Source organism: Sander lucioperca, chromosome 15, assembly GCF_008315115.2.
Source record: "Sander lucioperca isolate FBNREF2018 chromosome 15, SLUC_FBN_1.2, whole genome shotgun sequence".
In the NCBI taxonomy this organism is placed as follows: Eukaryota; Metazoa; Chordata; class Actinopteri; order Perciformes; family Percidae; genus Sander; species Sander lucioperca.
In genome coordinates, this window is record NC_050187.1 from 710029 (window position 1) to 730662 (window position 20634).

Here is a 20634-nt window from a genome sequence, read left to right on the forward strand (position 1 = left end):
ATATTAAAAACTGGGTGTCTGTGGCATCATTCCCAGAAAATATCACATGGCGCACAGTTAGTGGCATCATTTCCATCACCCAGCAGAGGTTGGTCCACCAGAGAGGGTAGGCGGAGCTAGCGCAACAGACTCACTCTTCAGCTGCCAACTGACTGATGTCACACAGGCGACACTGTTTAGATGTCTGGGAAGTGAGATCCCAAAACACACCTACAATTAGCACCATAGGTTAACGGAGATCTTCCAGATTGTAACTTTTAAGAATTGGCATGTTATTTGGAGAAAATGAAAAGTCAAACACATTATACATGTAAAACGGAGAATGAGAAATACTGTTAAATTTGAGCAGAATAACACTATCAGAGCCTAATAGGACTAACGTAGGTACCGTTCACATTTTAACCGGTACCTGAAATATGGTGTCGGTACCCAATGATAGAGCCCTGCACGGGTTTAAAATGTAGACCCTAGCCCGGCCCTGACCCAAAATGCTCAGGCCCCAGCCTTGTTAAATTAATGGTTATGTTTTTTTAAAGTGACGACCAAGTAGCCAGTGGCTGACAGAGAGTTGACCAAATGTTTGATCAATTTAGCCTCTCAAATCAACACTTGACTTGCCTTCAATGAAATCCATAGATATAAAACACTTCAAGCATATAACAATGTTAGTTTAAATGTTTATTATCACCACTACTGTGAAAAGGCATTTTTGACAAGCGGAGGCAGGCTGCTGCTGCTCGCAACGACGTGCAGAAAAACAAAACGGGCGATACAATCTGAACAAATCAACGCTACAGCAAGAAGCCCAGTCTCTTACAGAGCATTGTGGAGTAAAGAGCACAGCATCCACAGTGGAGGATTTAAGTCCAGTATTCATTTCTAACTCTTCCAGCTTTGCTGTAGACACGCTCACTGAAACGTACATTTTGTAACCCCACCCACCGTCTTTACCTAAACCTAACTGTCCCGTTATTGTCCCACATGTCAGTTAAAGGACTAGACACTAAAGGAGACTTTTGCGTCAGTAACAAACGCCAAAGGCCCCTGACCAAGCGTTGCTTTTGACACGCTGGGAGTAAGAATGTAAGAATTGAACATGCAGGTTTTTTTTCAGTCGGTACCCTAAAAAGTACCACATTTAGTACACAACCCTATTGTGCCTTGCTGCAAGCCTCTGTGGAACCTAACTGAAAGGCCCCTGGGCATATTTTAGAAATGCATTAAATGAAGAATACTGAAAAGGTGAAAGCATCTGCTAATCACCCGAAACAGATTATCTCTGGCTTTGCTTCCATCAGTAGATCTGTTTGGTTAGTATCTCCGCTCATATATCAGATCATGTGTCATCCTGAAAAGAAGCAGCAGAGCACTCTTTCTCTCGTTTCTGAAGCAGTCATTAATTAGTGTTCAAAAACTATGTCTAATGAGTTGATTGAAGCCACCGTGAAGTGCTTTTCACTCTCTTTAATCCTAATGGCTCCATACTGTTGTTTCCACCCTGCCCAGATCACCTTGCTACAATTACAAAACTCCATGCAGAGGAATAAGCATGGAGAAGCAGACAAACGTGACTGACATCCATGGGACCTTCCATTGTTAAATCAGCCTTGAGTCACGGATTGGATCAATTTTCCGATCAGCACCAAAAAATGATGACGATATATATTTTTAAATGCTTTCCATTTATTACTTAAATAACTGTCATAAAACCCAACACGTTCAAACTGGGGAGTCATTTTGTGTCTAAACTTAACTGTCGTTGCCGCATGACGCTTACTTTTTGTCGCTTAAACTCAACCGTAGTGTCCGTCGAAACGTAGACGTAGATGTACTATGTAGTCAGGTACAACTCTTAGTGCCCTGTACCCGGCTCAAAGCCCCCTATTCTCGGGTGACTCAACTACCAACTGCAACTGATACGACAGAGCTCTGTAGCCAGCGTCATGGCTTTTCGAGTTCTTCCGCTCCTCCAGTAGCCATGACCGTCTCCGTCAACTGCCTTTAACATGCTCTGTTCACGTGAACAGAAAATTGCATTGCCTGTATCTTTTCACGGCAACCCTCCATTAAGTAACAGCAACAGCAAAAATGTATTTCACACTATTATTATGGTTAAACTTTGCAATTAATCCGCAATTTACTCTGAATCGTGAGTGTTGATTCATACGGACCACGGATCAACTATGATCCATTACACCACTACTCCTTGTACTTTTTTTCCAAATAGCTTTCTAATTGGCTGTTGCCTGGTGCCTCTTGGCAACCATTGTTAAAGACACCCATTGACTCCACAGATCAAAGAAAAGAGCTAGTAATGGTCTTACGAAAGATTACTTTAAATACTTACAGTTCCCTTTGTTGCTCTCATTCAGGTTATGTGGGCTTATACAGTTTTAAGTCAGGAATTTTAACTTAGCTTAAAATGGATTGCAGAATTGGTTGGATCATTAATGTTGTTTGCTTGGGTGAATGTCAGGCACTGTAAAGTATTTTGCACTAGTGTCAGGTTAAAGGTTCTATATACAGTAAGTGCAGTCCATTTACCATTTACCAAAGGCCATGGATGTTTTGTTGCATGTCATCCACCTTCTCTGTTTCTCTCCACACTTCCTGTACGTATGATCCAATTAAGAAAAAAATGCCATAAAAAATTCTTTGAAATGTTCTGCAGCTGTAAAGGTCATACTAATGAAGTAAGATAAGCTTTAGGAAATGAATGATCATGCAAACAAACTCACCTCTGGTTCCACCTTGGTGGGCTGAAGAACAACGAGCTGCAGAGCTGTAAAGGCACACATTGAATTAACTCAATATAAGCCTTTGATATCTAAGAGAATACATAATATTCCAAAAATGTATGGAATTGTGTTCAACAATGTTGAGCTCACACATTATCTTTAACATTCCTTCTACAGTGACTATTCTTGGTTTGGCTGTACAGTAAGAGACAATGTAACTGTACCTCCATCAAACAAAGCCAGGAAAGCCAGAATAAGAAAAGGAGCCGTCTTCCCAACAAACTCATACATCACACTGCCGAATGGGGGTCCAACTGTGGAGAAAACACTGCATGGTCACTTGTGGAGAGATCAACTTTAATATCAGTTATATATCAGTTAATGCAGCTTTTTAACCTAGCTTTTTAAGACAGCTCATGTTGCAACAAGTGTGTCAGGTTAGTTTTGAAAAGTTTCATGAAATGGCCCCATTAAGCCCCAAACATGTTTACTAGCTTAGACTTTGACTGGTTGTAGAATGATGAGTTTGTATGTCTTTGGTCGCAGCTTTATGGTTTCTTGAAGTTTTGATTGATAATTCACAGAGGATGGGAATGTTTTTTTTCTGTTCAGAACAGATGTGGACGTGTTAAGCTAAGAATCTTGCCTAGTGCAGCTGTAGACAATATGTTATGGCTGTTATTAATAAGGACTCAGCATTAATGTTACACGCTCAACCTGCGCTCCATGTTTAGTCTGTTGGCACCTTTACAGAAATGTCTCTTTGTTGGAGTACGCTTGTTTACATACCTAACACTCCCAGTGCCAGCCCCCCAAGGGCGATCCCGATAGCGTGGCCTCTCTCCTCATCATCTGTGTACACACTCGCAAGCATTCCCATTCCTGAAAACACACAGATGTAAAGATCCTGTATGAATTATCACTTGTTCATACAGGTTTTATACAACAAAACCATTACTGATACAGCAAGTCCTATAATAGTTATACAAGAAATACTTTTTGTGATTGACATGAGTGCTACTGTAGCTAGTTCCATGATGATGATGACTTTCTTATAATATGCACCTTAATTTTACACAGTATATATAATAGGGGGTTCCTACTCTGTTTCTCTTTCAGCTAAAGGGCCTGTAATTGTTGCAATTACATTATAATAATGTATAATTTGTTGTCATGATTGAGAATTTATATAAGTTGCATTTGGTATTAATACATGATTTTTATTTGATAAAAGGAAAGTACTTTTGAAGTCTCCGCGCAAGGCCCGTTGGGATGAGCATGCGTGAGAGAGTCACAGCAAGCTTACAGAAAGCACGGACAATTTAATACTCTGATGAAAGTTTTACAATTGTTACAACGAATGTCAGCAATCACAGGGAAACCTCTTAAGACTAACGAACTTACTAACCAACTAGGTATCTTGTTTTGTACACTATGTCTATATTTTACTTTGGTGAATGTTATTGTACATGCTGTGCATGTCATTCTATGTTCATATTAAGCTAGTCTATATTAACAATGTTTCACTTCTGGGATTGCTCCGGTGCCGCTGGAAATTCTGCCGGATGACAGTATTCTAGGCCGGATGTCCGTTACATTCCTGTTTCTTTGTGTTGACGTTCTAAACTCCGGTGGATTTATGAGGACTATCGTTAACTGCTCCTCAGATCTCTGCAGGGTAGTTTTCTGTTGCACGACTAAAACTACTTTTGAACGTACACATGTTCCACCACAACGATTCCATCCTATTTTGCAGCGGCATGGCGGCTCTGTCCGGTGCTTAGCATCACCCAAGATGATTCTGATTGGTTTAAAGCAATGCCAATAAACCAGAGCACGTTTTTCCACAGCACTGTGGAGGAAGGTCTGGCAATGCGAGACTAATATTAAGCTAAGGTGTTTTTTATTTTTATCGTTATACTGTGTGTTTAGTTTTCATGGTGGATTTGGAGAGATACTTTGAATAAACCAGTAGCAAGAAAGCCACTTGTGCCTGTTCTTTGAGGGAATTATATGGCGCAAAAAACCGTTGGCGACCCCTGCCCTACACTCTTTCCATCGCATGACAGGACCGGGGTCTTCACGCCCTGTCTAGCATTGCAACATTTAGGCTACAAACATCCCATAATGCAACAATAATTTAAATAACTCACTCAATAACACTCAATGTCTATTTTAATTAATATGAATGCATTAAGCTGAATAGCTGAACAGATGATGGACTGGATATGAGCATCACAGGGAATTAGAGAGAGGGGGGTCTTACCAGCCACAGAGGAGCAGGACGAGCCCACACCCTGCAGGGATCTGGCCACAAACAGCAGAGCGTAGCTCGATGAGAAGGCAAACACTTCACAGCAGCAGGAACAAGAGAAATACAGACAGAAACATCAGGTATGATGCAAGCATTCAGATTTCTGATAATGACGAGACGTTGGATGGAACTTACTGATAGTCGAGAGGAACATGATACAGAAGCCAGCGAATAGGGGAAGCTGGTATCCTATTCTAAAGGGACAAAGAGAAAAAAGACTACATTTAAGCTTATAAATTCTTTGAGGTGTCTCAACACATTCTCACTCCCATCTTGTAAAATATTGACGCTTGGTCAGGTGCCTTTGTCGTTGTTATCAATAACTTGTTATCAACGCTAAAAGTCTCCTTTAGTGTCATATAACACGTTTTAACTAAACGTGCTTGGTCGGGAATATTGGCGTCCCTTTTGACGCAGTTATAAGGAAAAGCTTGTGGGTTGTCTTACGTTTCCGTGACTCGCGGGAACGGGATGGTTGAGTTTAGGAAAAGGTCGTGGGTGGGCTTACATTTCCGTGACTCGCGGAAAGAACGGGGCGGTTGGGTTTAACAAAAGGTCTTGGGTGGGCTTACGTTTCCATGACACGCAGGAATTACGGGCCGGTTAAAGAAGAAAGTGCGTTCCGTGACACGGGACCATAACGGGACGGTTAAATAAAGACACACGCAGGACATGAACCCCGGTCTCCTGGGTGAAAGTCCTGTGTTTGACCCATCCACCACCCCGACCAACCTCCCTGCACGGAATTTCCCCGTTACATACTACTCGCTAAACCCCGTGTAGCTGCTGCTCGACGCTTTTTTCGTCGCTTAAGACGCTGACAGCCACTGTCCAAACGTGCGTATTTTACGAGTTCGGAGGGAGAACGGGTTGGGTGTCTACACGCACAGATATATTAAATAAATGGCTTCATTGAAAGGGGAAATTCATTCTTTCCAGCATATTGTCCCTTTCTAAAGCAGTGAGACCTAAACAGATTCAATGTAGAAGTTATGGAGGACTGCTAATTATTTAAATGGGGAATGCTTCAACCAGTTAAGGTTATATTGCTGTACATATGCATATGAATTACAGTTAAAATCCGCTGTCAGTTTGAATACATTATTGAATACATTATTGCAGGTATGGAGGATGTAGGTCGTCTCCAACTGTGTATGAAGTGTCAAAAAGGAAGGCACAACCAGTACAGATTCATTACCTGAGAGCCAAAATGATTCAAATAAACTGCATAAATACTGTAAGTATCTTTTTAACACCACAGACACAAAGCATTTGAAGAAATTCTGTATTTGCATGACAAGTTACAACTGTTAGCCTGACATTTTAACAGGACTATGACAACATCTTCTTTCATTAAAATGCTAAAAGCTGCCGTGCACACCGAGCTGTGTCCCCCGTAGATACTGGACATGCTTGACTTGCCTTGTATTGTCCTCTGTCAGGAGGGAAGGTGACTAAGAACAGGTAATGTTCCTTGCCTCAATTACAGCATATCTGAGTGCCCATCGGAGACACTAAATATTGCTTTTGAGGTGAGTGCCAATAATGTTGGAGCATCCACGCTTCTCCCTCTCCACTGATCATTTATCTCACATTCTGCTCTGGTAGCTTTTATTCTTCAGAATTCTTTTGTTTTCTTGACCCATTGTTATAATAATATGTATAATATAAAGTTCTCTAGATTTTAAGTGCCACTCAACTTGCAGCAAAAGAATGAAAAATGTGAAGAAGTAAAAATCGAACCTAAAATCCACGATAATGGCTGCTCCTTGCAATTTTTAGTCCAAAAGAATCTGCGCAGTACTATTGAAGCTACATTGGCCGTCTATGATGGCAGCAGTCTCTAAGCTGCTGGCTGAATGGCTAACAGATGCAGACAGGTAGTTCATTAAAGCAAAGCCATGATTATTTAAAAGATGTGGCCATTAGGTGGCAACAAACCAACATATTACCTGACATATTTGTATAAAGTTGTTATGGCTGACGTGTTACAAACAATAACTAATTTACACATTAACATTCATTTGAAGTCATGTTTCTGGTAGCTTAACAAAAGACAGACCATTATTCACATTTTAGCTCTGTTTTGGTCTCAATAAGTAATTCAATTTAAAATGTCTGCATTGGTGGTGATCATGAGAATAGTGTTCTCCTTAATGGAGTTGAAGGCTTTGAGACGAGTACATTTTGGAAGGCGATTTGTTGATTGGCTGCCTGAAATTTGAGTAACTTATCCAGCTATCAATGAAAGAAAAAAAGACAATGCACATGCACACATATGCAATCACACATAATCAGGAATTCTGCCGTTTTTGATTCAGTTTGACTGGATCTGGAGCTGACATGACATTCACACTCAAAACCAACATGACATTAAACTGACAGGGTTTCAATATGCAGCATTAGATTTCCCTCTCTAAAACTTGAAAAGGGAGTCTGATGCGGCTCTTTCTCTTCAATTTCTGTTGGATGTTGAATTAGATAAGAGCATGTTATTCTGTGTTGCTCTCTGGCTGCCTTTCCAAACACAAAGGAGAATTTGGCCCTGGGCTAGCAGGAAGCCTCTGTGGCCTGAAAGGAAAGCTGTCATACTGTGATTGTCTTGCTCTGTCCTTTGTTATTCGGCTTTAAATGAAATAATTTCCTCTCCAATGTTTTTTGTGTCTTTAACAGTTCTTGCATCATGTCATAAAATGCCACATAGAGCATCATTGTAGTTATTGCAAATATGTTTTTCACATGTATTTAAATGAGCTAAACACTGAAGTTGTAGACGCATTGCATTTGTTAGAATTGGCAATTTCTAAAGTAACCAGTAGGAAAGAGTGTGATGGTGGTCACTGAAAAGTCAGTGTTTAACACATAATACGGTGACAGCAACAAACCGAGTCTAGTACGAAGCAGAAAGTTAGATCTATGCTCATGTTGATTATGACTGAATGATTAAGAAAGTAAAGGGAATTATATGCTAGGATGAATGGCAACTTGTGGCTTTCTGTTCATCACACTGATTTTGTGACAGTAATTTCCAGGCTGCTATTACAAAAGCAACAATAATGTTCCAGGTTGCCTGCGAAAACTCTTAACCTTAATTCCCCTGCTGTAAATGCTACATATTAAATATATCCACACAGAGACACAAAGAGAAAAACCTACCTGTTTGTGAGAGGGCCTATGAAGGGGTTGGTAATCAGCTGTACGGTGGCCTTGGAGGCAAACAGCAGTCCCACTTTGACATTCTCATTGAGCAGCCTGCTGGCAGACTGGGGGCAGTCAGAGATGTTGTGTGGCAGCTCTGTGGCAGCAGGGGCCATAGGGACCAGGTCCGGAGACCTGGCTGTGGCGTTGGAACCTGAAGACCTCACGGTGTTGTCGTATAAGGACACAATGCTGTGAAAGGTCCCTGGAGCTGCCAGCTGTGACGCGGTGCTGTTCTTCAACACCACGTCTGTTGACTCATCCAGAGTGTACAGGTAGCTGGGGATGATGGGAACTAGAGGGCATAAAGAGGTGAGAGGAGATCGAGGCAATGAAATATGACAGGACCACTGACTGACTTTCACTAGCATGATGATAATCCAGATGTTACGGCAACATTTGTCAGCAGAGAACAAGAGGGCTAATCACAAGCACTAACCTAAAGAAAGAAAGAGACCTCCATGACCACATCACCAAAAATTACAGTAAAGAAAAGAAAAAAGAATGAAATTCAACTTTATTTATAGTGTCAAATAATACCAGCAGTAATCCCAAGACACTTTACAGGTAGAGTAGGTCTAGACCACACTCTATAATTTACAAAGACCCAACAATTCCCTCCAAGAGTAGGGTTGGGCATCGAGAACCGATTCCTACTTGGAATCGTTTCAAAAATTACAATTCCAGTAGAATCATTTCTTTATGGAAGTTTGGAATCGTTTAGAAGATTTGGTTTCAAATCCGATCATCGCTTCCCAATTTAACATGTGCAAGTTTTGGTTTCCGTAGCGACCAGGCGCTTGTTGTGTTGCAGCCTTGGAGCACAGTAAGCAGCCCTCTAGTCTGGCTTTATTTTACGTTGAAAAAGCTGTAAAACTGCAAACCACCATTGAATCAAAATAAAACTTTCCTCTTATTTGTGAAAATAAGCATGTGATGCATTTCAACTCCACCCCTCAAAGAATCGGAATCGAGAATCGATAAGAACCGGAATCAAAAGGAAGAATAGGATTTGGAATCAGAATCGTTAAAATCCAAACGATGCCCAAGCCTACCCAAGAACAAGCATTTGTTGTGACAGTGGTGAGGAAAAATTTCCTTTAAACAGTGTCTCTGTGTCGGTTGGGACACAGAGACACTGATCCAAATATACAGAAATATGATTCATAATAATTATAGCAGTTGGTATAATGAACAGTGGCAGTTACAATAACAATAAGGATAACAGAACTTTGACTAGTATTAATAGTAGTAGCAGTGCAGGGCGTAGCAGGGCGTAGAGCAGGACCACGGCAGTAACTTCAACCACGATTTAGGTGCCACCACAATCCAAGGAAATCTGCGATTTAATTATAATTATGCCCACATTTCTCACTTAGCCCTGATGGTATCTATTCTTGCAGCTAGTCTCAGATATCAGCCCTTCTTCTGCCACCACCTAATACAATAGAAGTGAATGGAATTCTTTTGTGGTGCCCAAAGCACCAAAGGTTAAAAAGCACATATTATGTTGTTATAATGTTGTATAGTCATGTTAAACAATACCAAAGTGTAAAATAATTAGGCAAATGCATTTAGACGTGAGTCCTGCAGGCAGCTTGTCTCAGTGGACTCTTTCAATTGAGTGGGCTTGGCCGGGGGGGGGCGAGGGAGGGCAAGGTGGAGGAGGAACCTAAACCAAGCTTTCAGAGGAGCTGCAGATGACGGGAAGAGTTTCCCGACATTCTACAAAGTTTATTGTGAGGTGAATCATGACTGGCTGCTCTATAGGGGTCCTGATCCAAAAACTAAGACCAGAAAAGTTGTATAATAGTTGCTCTTTAACATTTGAATGAATGCAGAAAAACATCATGCCTTTCCAGAAACAATGTCCCGCCTCCTCTAGACAATCATCATTTATTGGTGTTTTAAGCCCCCAATGTCTACTACTAGGATTAGGCAATGGTTATGGGTAGGGTTAAGGTTCAGTGCCTTGAAGTCAACTGTTGCAGTGCTGCCTGGAAGGAGACGTTGGGGGCTTAAAACACCATCAAGCACAATCATCCTTGGTATTGACAGTAATCATAGGAACTGTTGACAGGGAGCCCAGTGGATTATGTTGCTGGTAAAAAAACCGATACGTGACATTTCACAGCTTTGACCACCACGAAAGATTCAATTCACCTCCACTGTACTGGGTGGTGGGAGAAGTTTCAGAAGTTCAGGCTGAATTTGGGGGAAACAATACAGATTACTGTACATCTAAATCATTTCCTTTTGATGGAATGGTGTGGCCATAAGTGTAGCCATAGGGCTGATCATTCAGTGCTTCAGACTAAATGTTTCATATAATTCATCTTCTACTGTGCAAAAAGCTGGCACTCTGTTTTTATGGCATTTTTGTGAATTTTATGGCTTTATTAGGGAGTTTTAAGCAGAGAGGTGACAGGAAATGAGAGTAGGAAGAAGCTCAGAGCAACATGCAACAAAGGTTCCCGGTTTGCTTTTCATGGTCAGCACCCAAAACCCCAAACCTCGGGGCGACCCCACACCCTGACATTCTATTATATTGCTGAGTGGAACTTTATGTAAGAGGGAGTAATATAGCACTGCTCATGACGTGATGCAGGCAGGCAGAAACACGCTCACGGGCAAATGTTGCTGCTTGTAACAGAAAATAAAGACATTTGTACAGCAAGCCTCTTCAGAGTGATTCGGCGAGACAAACCAGGTTGAGGGAACTGGTATTAAAAAAAACAATCTGCCTTTTTTGATTCTTCACGGAAACATGTTCTATTTTCTCACATAACAGACATTGAATAACAAACGCATCAACAAAATTGTTGGCCCATTGTGTTCTGCTGCTGCTCCTGGACACGCTTTGTCAGTTTGCCCTCTTCATGATGCAACACCCTTAAACAAATGTCAATCAACACATAGTTAACACGGTCTGTTGGTGAACCCCTCTTTAAAATATGAGTTTGTGTGATTGGTTACTAATAGAGTTAAGCCTTGAGATTATAAAGTATTAGCCAGACAGAAACTGTTGGCATTGGTAGTGTAGAACTAAAGCTACAAAAAATAAAATGATATATAACTTTACATAATTTTTACATTTTACATTTTGTAACAGAAATAAAGGAATTATAAAAAATATGAATAATATATTCATATATTGAATTTGCATGGATGGCACTGTCATCCATACAATGTCCAAATAGTATAAATTATTGTGATAGTGGAAATGAAATATGATCTACGATTTTGAATACTGCAGTGATTGAACATTAATGTGGGTTAGACTTTAAAGGCTGCATGTAACCAACAGATGTCATTTTCTCTCTTTAGGTTATTTTCAATGATTCAATTCAACCATTTTCAATAATTGTGCATCACGTGCCAAGGTCTGCTTCATACTAGTGGAGCGATCTGCTTTAACAGCCTTAATTCAAGATCTTGTCTCTATAAAGTTCTATGAATAGATGAGAATGGTTCCAGCTGTCAGAAACAGATGCAGAGTGTGTGGAAGCTGCAGGTCTGACTCAGTGATCCAACAAAGACGTATCTGATTGCCTACAGACGTAACACAACTTGTCAAAAACCTTTAAACTATTATTTTATACCCATTAGTAATGATGTAAACTATGTTTTTAAGGAAGAATCAATAGAAATATTTATTATATATTAGATGCATTTTATATCATCAAAATACCTAATATATGATATTTTAGAAAAGAATGAAAGGTATTTCAAAGGGTGCTGTGGAAATGATTGGGATGATAATGACACACACACACACACACACACACACACACACACACACACACACACACACACACACACACACACACACACACACACACACAGACAGAGCCAGTGTTCAGAGCATCAGCAGCAGTAACACACTGGGTTATATTGAACATTGGAGTGTTTGAGCTGTGATGTAGACCCGTGAATGATCAGCTGTGAACGTGCACGCGGACAGCTGCTGTTCACGGCTGCTCCAGAGAGCACCAAGAGCTTTGGAGCCGTTTAACTGGACATTGATCTTTCTTTTGGCTCTTGGAGGAATTTGATATCATAATAACAAATATTGGAGGGGACACTTTTCCGTTTCTCATATTGGGGATGACGTGAGCCCGTCCCCGGCGGCGATTACGCGCTTGTCGCCTATAGGCTACGAGAATGAGTTGGAAAATGACAGAATTACCATCAATACACTGTATTTGAATAGCCTACCTACGGTCTATTGTTACTTTACCACCTGAACTCCGCTCATGTTGAAATACACACTTCATTTAAGAGAGTATATCAGTAGCTAGGCCTATTATGGGATGGTATCTCTCTGCCACTGTCAGATGCAGGGTTAGCTGAGCTCACATCTGATTTTGTAGTTTTTCAGTAATTCGATGTCAAGGATATAAGGCTATTCGATTTGAAAGTTAAATGTAATAATGACAATAATAATGTTCACTTTGGTCACCTGCCACTTTCCCTATATTCCAGACATATAATATGGACACATGATTATGAGGGGTTTGATGGAGGGTTGAGTCCGCACACTGCGCTGATCTGCTGGCTGACTGACTGGAGCTAAAGACACTGGGCATCTCTGGACAGACCTGGGGAACTGGACTACCTGTTGCAAAGAAGAAAACGAGAGAAGTAGGAGTGTACCTACCGACTACAGTCAGCAGCATGTTATCCAAGAGCAGAGCGACGAAAACAATGAAGAGACTCAGTTTCCTCGACTGTCTCTCCTCTCGGAGCCATTTGATCAAACTAAACTGCCGAAGCGCATCCAGTCTCCCCATGGTGTTAGTCCCGAAAAGAGCAGGGCAATAGAACGGACGACAGAACCTCCTGGAGAGAGACACAAGTGCCAATGACTGGTCAGTAACTTTAACAAATAACCCTCCCAGTCTATGTGAAGTGGTGGATAAACTGCTGAGAATGTGAGGCAGAGCTGCAGAGCATCTTACCTGGGATGCGCAGGGGGCCAACAGCAGTGGCAGCAGCGCGGCGGGAGGACGGGATGCTGTTTTTCTACTGACTGGAGCCACCGCTGACGTCACTCAACCTTTATGTGTGTGGGTCCCCGTCAGACCTACCTTCACACATCCAAACCGCAACTCGATTAGATCAGCCCAAACAATGGACAGCACACACAAAGCCTAACGCTCGGCTGTAATGATGATGGATCAATACTGAGCTGATGCCACCGTGAGAGCTTTCACACTGCTCGCTTGATCACAAACAGGGCTCAACGCAACTCTTCTTATTAACAACATCATTTAAGAAACCCATAAAGAGTTAGAACAGACAATATTAATCATACTACTACTACTACTACTAATAATAATAATAATAATAATAATAATATTAATAATACTAATAATACTAATAATGTTAATAATAATAATAATAATAATAATAATAATGTTTCGTACATTTTCATTAAAGATTTCAATAACTGCCAAAAGCCCAATCACTAACTAACAGGTTTGCATATAAGATCAAATATAGATGTAGGTGATGTGTTTCACAATTTACACAGTTGAAAATTAAATTTGAATCCACACGTGTGCAACCACAAAAAGCCAAAAACCACCATCCCTATATTCCATAACAACACAATTTTTTTTTATATATTCTTTGGCCCACAATTCTTTGGACTTTAACACTGTCCCACATTATTATCATACTGCCCCCCTTTTCTAAACCACATTTCCCAAAGTGGGACACTAGGAAATATAATAATAATAATAATAATAATAATAATAATAATAATAATAATAATAATAATACATTTTATTTGTTGGCACCCTTTAAGACACCCAAGGACACCTTACAAAACAATAAAAATAGTAATATAAGCAATTTGTCTAAAATATGATAAGATAAAAAAAACAATCCTGCTATTTGTTGGCCTAATGTTCTTACACTTGTTCCACCAAAACAAGTTCCTTCCAGAGACTATTTTGCAGCGTCACCGTGGCTCCATGGCTCCAAAGCACCGTCCCTGACGACTGTGATTGGTTTAAAGAAATGCCAATAAACCAGAGCACATTTTTCTTCCATCCAGGAATGCTGTGTGGACTAGTCAGACCTTCCTTTGCAGCGCTGTGGAGGAAGGTCAGGCAATGCTAACCCTGACTAGGCAGTGTCCCAATTCACCCTATTTGAGGTGAACTGTGCATGGAATTAGTGACATTGGGTAAAACTGCTGAATTAGATCAATACCAAACCAAAAGTAAAGCCATAAATGTTTGAGTAAGGATTTTAACAAGTTAAGTTAAAGCTGCATTCATGTTTTTAGACGTGTTAGAAATTGGAACCATAACTATAAAAATAAAGGATGAAGCTTCCGGGTATGAAAAGTGAAGCCAATGTGGAAGTGCCTTAAAGCTGCATTCACCCAAGCCTATAGACATTCACAGCAGGCGTTGCAGGACCAAATGGTACAATCATAAAGCATGACAGTCATCTGACAATGGCCTGTCTGAACTGTTGTGAGGGAAGCTGTACCGCAGTCTAACCACCTAAACATGATCCGAGGTAAACCATCAAGGTAAGGCGCAGAGCAGTGTGCACGCAGAGGCAAAGCACAGCGCAGGTACACGTCGTCGTCGTCATCATCATCATCATCATCATCATCATCATCATCATCGCCTCTGGCTACCTCCTCTCATGGTTGCGCTCTGAAAGATCAACGGCATTTGACGAATAATTTAATTGCCACTGTGCATCATGCCAACTGCTATAATTATTATGATTCTTATTTCTCTATATCTGTATATCTGTATCAGTGTCTCTGTGTCCCAACCGGCAGCGGCAGATGGCCGCCCACCAAAAGCCAGGTTCTGTCTGAGGTATCTGTTTAAAGGAAGTCTTTTCTTGCCACTGTCGCACCAAATGCTTTCTCTTGGGGGGAATATTTGGGTCTTTATAAATTATAGAGTGTGTTCTAGACCTACTCTATCTGTAAAGTGCCCTGAGATAATATTCTGAAAATATTCTGTTATATGACACTATAAATAAAATTGAAATGAATTTGATCTTTGATCGCAGCGCTCGGCAGCAATTTCTGATGGTGCGCCACGCCAAGGGTAGCACTTTGTCTGAGTTGTGTCCACCACTCTTGCCAAAGAAAAACAATGGCACAGCCAGCGCAGAGCAGTTTTACTGCTCATCATGTGTAGGCGGCTTCATAGGGACAGAATGGAGAGGCTAAAGAGAAGTTACTTCCCCTAAAGCTAACCCAATCTTAAACGTGGACAGATCCTGAAAAACTACACCTCTGATGTTTCCTGTTGACAAATACCTCCAACCTTCCCTCCAATATTTGCACCATACACAACCGTCTATCTTTTGCTGTATATATTGCATTCTTGATATTTTGTTATGTTGAGCACAGTAGTGGAGGGGCCAACAAAGCTTTTTTACTGCACAATGTAGACATATGTTGAGTATGTCACGAATCAACTTGAATGTACTGTAGACGGTTCATTGTTTCAAGGTTTGATACTGTCCAACTGGTGCCATCTCTTGGGCAAGTGATGGGCTGGCACTGAATGGAAGGATTAAATCCCAACCATGATTAAACAGTGAGTCAGAATACAACATTAAACACACAGCGGTGTGTACAGGTGGGAGATCAGTGTCATAAAGGTTGGGTTCAGTTAAGTTCTGGTTCAAACTGTTACAGGGGCGGGTCCAGAGAGGGGGCCCGGGGTGGCACCCGACCCCCCTGAAATATGATTGCCCCCCCCAATCCATTGGGCTAGAGTGCTGTCAATCTGACAAATGTGATTTCCATTGGATCAGAGTACTGTCACTTTGCTGCCTGTTCAACCAATTGCAGCCTTTCCATTTGGTTAATGGAAATATACTTTAAACACACATTGTATGGCAACTCTGTACTAGTTTAGAAGTAGAAACATATTGAACTCGCTGTAGAGCACTTGTTGCTGTAAGAAATAAATTGTGTATTGCACTTTATTTCTGTTCTGTTTCCTGTTCTCTGAAAACTGTGTACAGCGAGGTTTTCTTTGTTGAAGTTTGAGGCAACTTTATTATAAGTGTATTGCACTTTATTTTTATACGGTTCTCTGACAAAAAATCTTCACAATCCTTGTCACATGACCAGTTAATGTTTCCATGATGACTATCCAAGTTATTACCTAAAGAGCCTATAGAAAATGTGTATTGTATTGTATATTCTGAAAATCCATGTTATGTTCTTCTTTACAAAGTAAATAAATGTCACACTGACTGACATGTGATGTCATTCTTCTTAGAAAACTGTCAGTTTTTAGAAATGTCTTTCTAAAAACTTCTTTCCCCTCCGCTTTCAAAGTAAAGAAAAATGTAGGCATTCAACTGAATTGATGTAAGCGACACTAAGGGGTGTGGTTTTGGATTATTGAACTTTCTAGTTCCGAGGAAAATGACAAGTGATCACAGGAAAAAAAACAACAACAAACAACAAAGCAGAGCATGATTTTTAGGCCAAAAAAAGCAGCAGATAAATTCAGTTTCATGAGTTTGGTGTCATAAATGACATTTTTATCTAGAAAAGATCCCTCCTCAGCCACTGAAGCAGATGGGAATGTGAGGTTGAGAGAGAGGAAGAGAGACATTTGGAATGCATTTTCCTTCCAAACTAAGAAGCTGCCCAGTGTTGGACCTTCTTCACTAACTGGGTCTGCCTCCCTCACTTCCTCATTGCTTTACAGCAGCGCCATCTTGTGCTCTGGTAACTCCACTGCAGGCTGACGAGGCGCACAATTACTCAACACTCTTACTCACACTGTTTAATGTAGCAACTGATGTTTCATGAGAGCTAAAAACACACACACTCATACTGTGTAGTTTGAGTGTGTGTGTATGCTGACGGTACCTGGAAGTGATCTGTGTGTGTGCACACATATGTGTGATCAGCCAATGACAGAAGGATCCCACACTGACATGCATACATACTGTACATTACATTACATTACATTACATTACATTACATGTCATTTAGCTGACGCTTTTATCCAAAGTGACATACAATTGCTATATATATCAGAGGTCGCACGCCTCTGGAGCAACTAGGGGTTAAGTGTCTGTTCAGGGACACATTAGTTGATGTATCACAGTGGGAATTGAACCCGGGTGTCCCACACCACAGGCATGTGTAGATGTGTACATGTACAGTTTGTATGTTTGTGAATGTTTCCAACAGAGACTCAGTACTGAGTAGTAGTAGTTTGGTGTCTCAGCTCTCTCTGTTTACTATGCTTTTGTATATCATTATATTATGTTACCATTTTACTAAAATCCTGTCCAGTACAGTTTTCCACATTCCATTAGCAAGTTCATGAGGAAATCCAAACCACTACATGTGACAACATTGTGAATACTTCCATTCATCCATTAATGTTTATCACGGAGAAATAATCTCATTGGTTGAGTTAAATCCCAGGGGGCGGAGCCTAATAGGCATTGACTATCTTTTTTAAAGATTTTTTGTGTGTGGCATGTTCAGCCCTTTATTATGACAGGAAGCTGAAGTCATGAAAGGGGAGAGAGAGGGGGAATGACATGCAGCAAAGGGCCGCAGGTTGGAGTCAAACCTTCGGCCGCTGCGTCAGGGACTGAGCCTCTCTATATGGGCGCGTGCTACCAGGTACTCAGGCGCCCAGGCATTGACTTTCTAACTAGCCAAAAACAGAGAGATTTAAAATGTGGCCAAAATATTACGACATATTTTTATTAATAATGATAAGAATCTTTTAAATAATAATTAATTGCTGTTGTTCCTCTCAATCCTGAGCAGCAACAAGCCTTATTGTTGCAGTTAACATACAAGAAAGTGATGCTACTGGGGCATCCTGTTAGCTGAATGGTTAATATATAATAAGAGGAAATGTATTTTACTGTATTAGATGTTACTGACAAGAAATGATGCAATGTTTAAATTTTACAACAGAGAGCCAAAGTCCGGTGGTCACGCAATCTGTCTTTTCTTTCATCAGTCTCTCTGAAAACGTGTCCCTGTCGGGCTTACTGTGAAAAATGAGTTAGCATAGGAAATAAACTACAGCTCCCAGAAATCTTCAGCCGTGCATCGGCGCCCCACTGACTCCTCTGTTATCTCTTCTAAAGGAATCTTTGCCAGGTACTGGGCTCGTGGGAAAAAACAGAAACATTAAGTTTACAATATTAGATGATTTTTTTTTTTAAATGTTCCTTATTTAGACATATGGAGTAAACCACAGGACAGTGTCCCAAAGCTGGAGGTTCAGTCATTTGCCTCATAGTTCCTGTTTCACGGTACTACTACTACTGCAGTAGTGCAGTGCTATGGTAGCACCAGTGGTGCTCAGCTCTGCAGCTGCTGCTCTTGTTGCTGATTTTGTTCAGTCTGATGTTGTGAAGATTGTTGGCTCTGTCCACTGAGATTATTTAAAGACAGATACATTTTCCATGATAAATATTAAACTACATAACAAATATTATTGTAAAAGACACGTCAAAACCATTAGCACTGTGCACCCTTTTACTGTCACGTTATTCAGGGGAGTTTCATTAACTATTGTACAAATTATAAGACCTGCACGACAATTTAAGGCATTATTATTCTGCAAATACTTCAGAAAAAGATGCTGATTAACATACTGTCTTTTTATACCCTCTCCCAGTTTCTACTTATCAGTGGTCCAAACAGAGAAAATGATTGGTGAAAAGAGTTTATGAGATATGAAACAATAAATACAGAAATAAATACCTACAATATAGCTGTTTAACATTAAGAAGAAAGAGGCTGTATGGATTAGTGCAGGATATATAGTGTGTGCTGTATATATCACTGAGAACAGGAGGTAACCAGTGGCCATCAGCTGTGTGACAGCGACCACTAAGGCCATATTGGTATTTTAGTAAACGTGTCATTCAAAAACCCTATGAGTGACCGAGGAAGAGATGGAGTGACCCTGCCCGGAGGAAGCCCGGGGCCCCCATCTGGAGCCCAGATGGAGGGCTCGTCAGCGAACGTCTGGTGGCCGGGTTTGCCACGGAGCCCGGCCGGGCACAGCCCGAAAAAGCTACGTGGCATCCATCTCTCCATCCCATGGGCCCACCACCTGTGGGAGGAACCGCTGGGGTCGGGTGCGCTGCCACATGGGTGGCAGTGAAGGTCAGGGGCCTCGACGGACCAGACCCGGGCAGCAGATGCTGGCTCTGGGGACGTGGAATGTCACCTCTCTGTGGGGGAAGGAGCCGGAACTGGTGCGGGAGGTGGAGCGCTACCGGTTAGATCTGGTGGGGCTTACCTCTACGCACAGTCTCGGTTCTGGAACCATACTCCTGGATAGGGGTTGGACTCTTTTCTTCTCCGGAGTTGCCCAGGGTGTGAGGTTCCGGGCGGGTGTGGGGATACTCACAAGCTCCCGGCTGAGCGCCGCTACATTGGAGTTTACCCCGGTGGACGAGAGGGTCGCCTCCCTACGCCTGCGGGTTGTGGGGGGGAAAACTCTGACTGTTGTTTGTGCATATGCACCAAACAAGAGTTCGGAGTATTCGGCCTTCTTGGAGACCTTGAGTGGAGTCCTATATGGGGCTCCAGTGGGGGACTCCATAGTTCTGCTGGGGGACTTCAACGCGCACGTGGGCAATGATGGAGACACATGGAGAGGCGTGATTGGGAGGAACGGCCTCCCTGATCTAAACCAGAGTGGTTGTTTGTTGTTGGACTTCTGTGCTAGTCATGGATTGTCTATAACGAACACCATGTTCGAACATAGGGATGCTCATAAGTGTACTTGGTACCAGAGCACCCTAGGCCAAAGGTCAATGATCGATTTTATAATTGTTTCATCTGATCTGAGGCCGTATGTTTTGGACACTCGGGTGAAGAGAGGGGCAGAGCTGTCAACCGATCACCATCTGGTGGTGAGTTGGGTCAGAGGGTGGGGGAAGACTCTGGACAGATCTGGTAAGCCCAAATGGGTAGTGCGGGTGAATTGGGAACATCTGGAGGAGGCCCCTGTCCGACAGACTTTCAACTCACACCTCCGGTGGAGCTTTTCGTGCATCCCTGTGGAGGCTGGGGGCATTGAACCCGAGTGGACAATGTTCAAAGTTTCCATTGCTGAAGCTGCGGCGAGGAGCTGTGGTCTTAGGGTCTTAGGTGCCTCAAGGGGTGGTAACCCACGAACACCGTGGTGGACACCGGTGGTCAGGGAAGCCGTCCGACTGAAGAAGGAGTCTTTCCGGGATATGTTATCCCAGAGGACTCCGGAGGCAGTGGCAAGGTACCGAAGGGCCCGAAGGGCTGCAGCCTCTGCCGTGAAAGAGGCAAAGCAGCGGGTGTGGGAAAAGTTCGGAGAAGACATGGAGAAGGACTTTCGGTCGGCACCA

The 20634-nt window shown here is 41.8% G+C and overlaps 1 protein-coding gene and 1 long non-coding RNA gene across 2 annotated transcripts in view; one reads left to right on the top strand and one right to left on the bottom strand.

The window, feature by feature from the left end:
• LOC116049923 (synaptic vesicular amine transporter-like) overlaps window positions 1–13382 on the bottom strand; it is a 38995-nt gene extending 25613 nt beyond the window's left edge. Inside the window, exons 1-8 of the mRNA XM_031299968.2 lie at window positions 13212–13382; window positions 12911–13092; window positions 8209–8545; window positions 5188–5246; window positions 5005–5088; window positions 3528–3620; window positions 2963–3052; window positions 2739–2782 (exon numbers count right to left, since the gene is read on the bottom strand). Of these exons, the coding sequence (XP_031155828.1) occupies window positions 2739–2782; window positions 2963–3052; window positions 3528–3620; window positions 5005–5088; window positions 5188–5246; window positions 8209–8545; window positions 12911–13043 (840 nt within the window). The 5' untranslated portion in view covers window positions 13044–13092; window positions 13212–13382. The remainder of the gene's footprint in view (window positions 1–2738; window positions 2783–2962; window positions 3053–3527; window positions 3621–5004; window positions 5089–5187; window positions 5247–8208; window positions 8546–12910; window positions 13093–13211) is intronic.
• A 4048-nt stretch (window positions 13383–17430) lies between these two features.
• On the top strand, window positions 17431–18137 carry LOC118493245. The gene is made up of 2 exons (XR_004895233.1): window positions 17431–17535; window positions 17688–18137. It is a non-coding gene; the product is annotated as an uncharacterized LOC118493245 (long non-coding RNA).
• Window positions 18138–20634: the final 2497 nt, after the last annotated feature.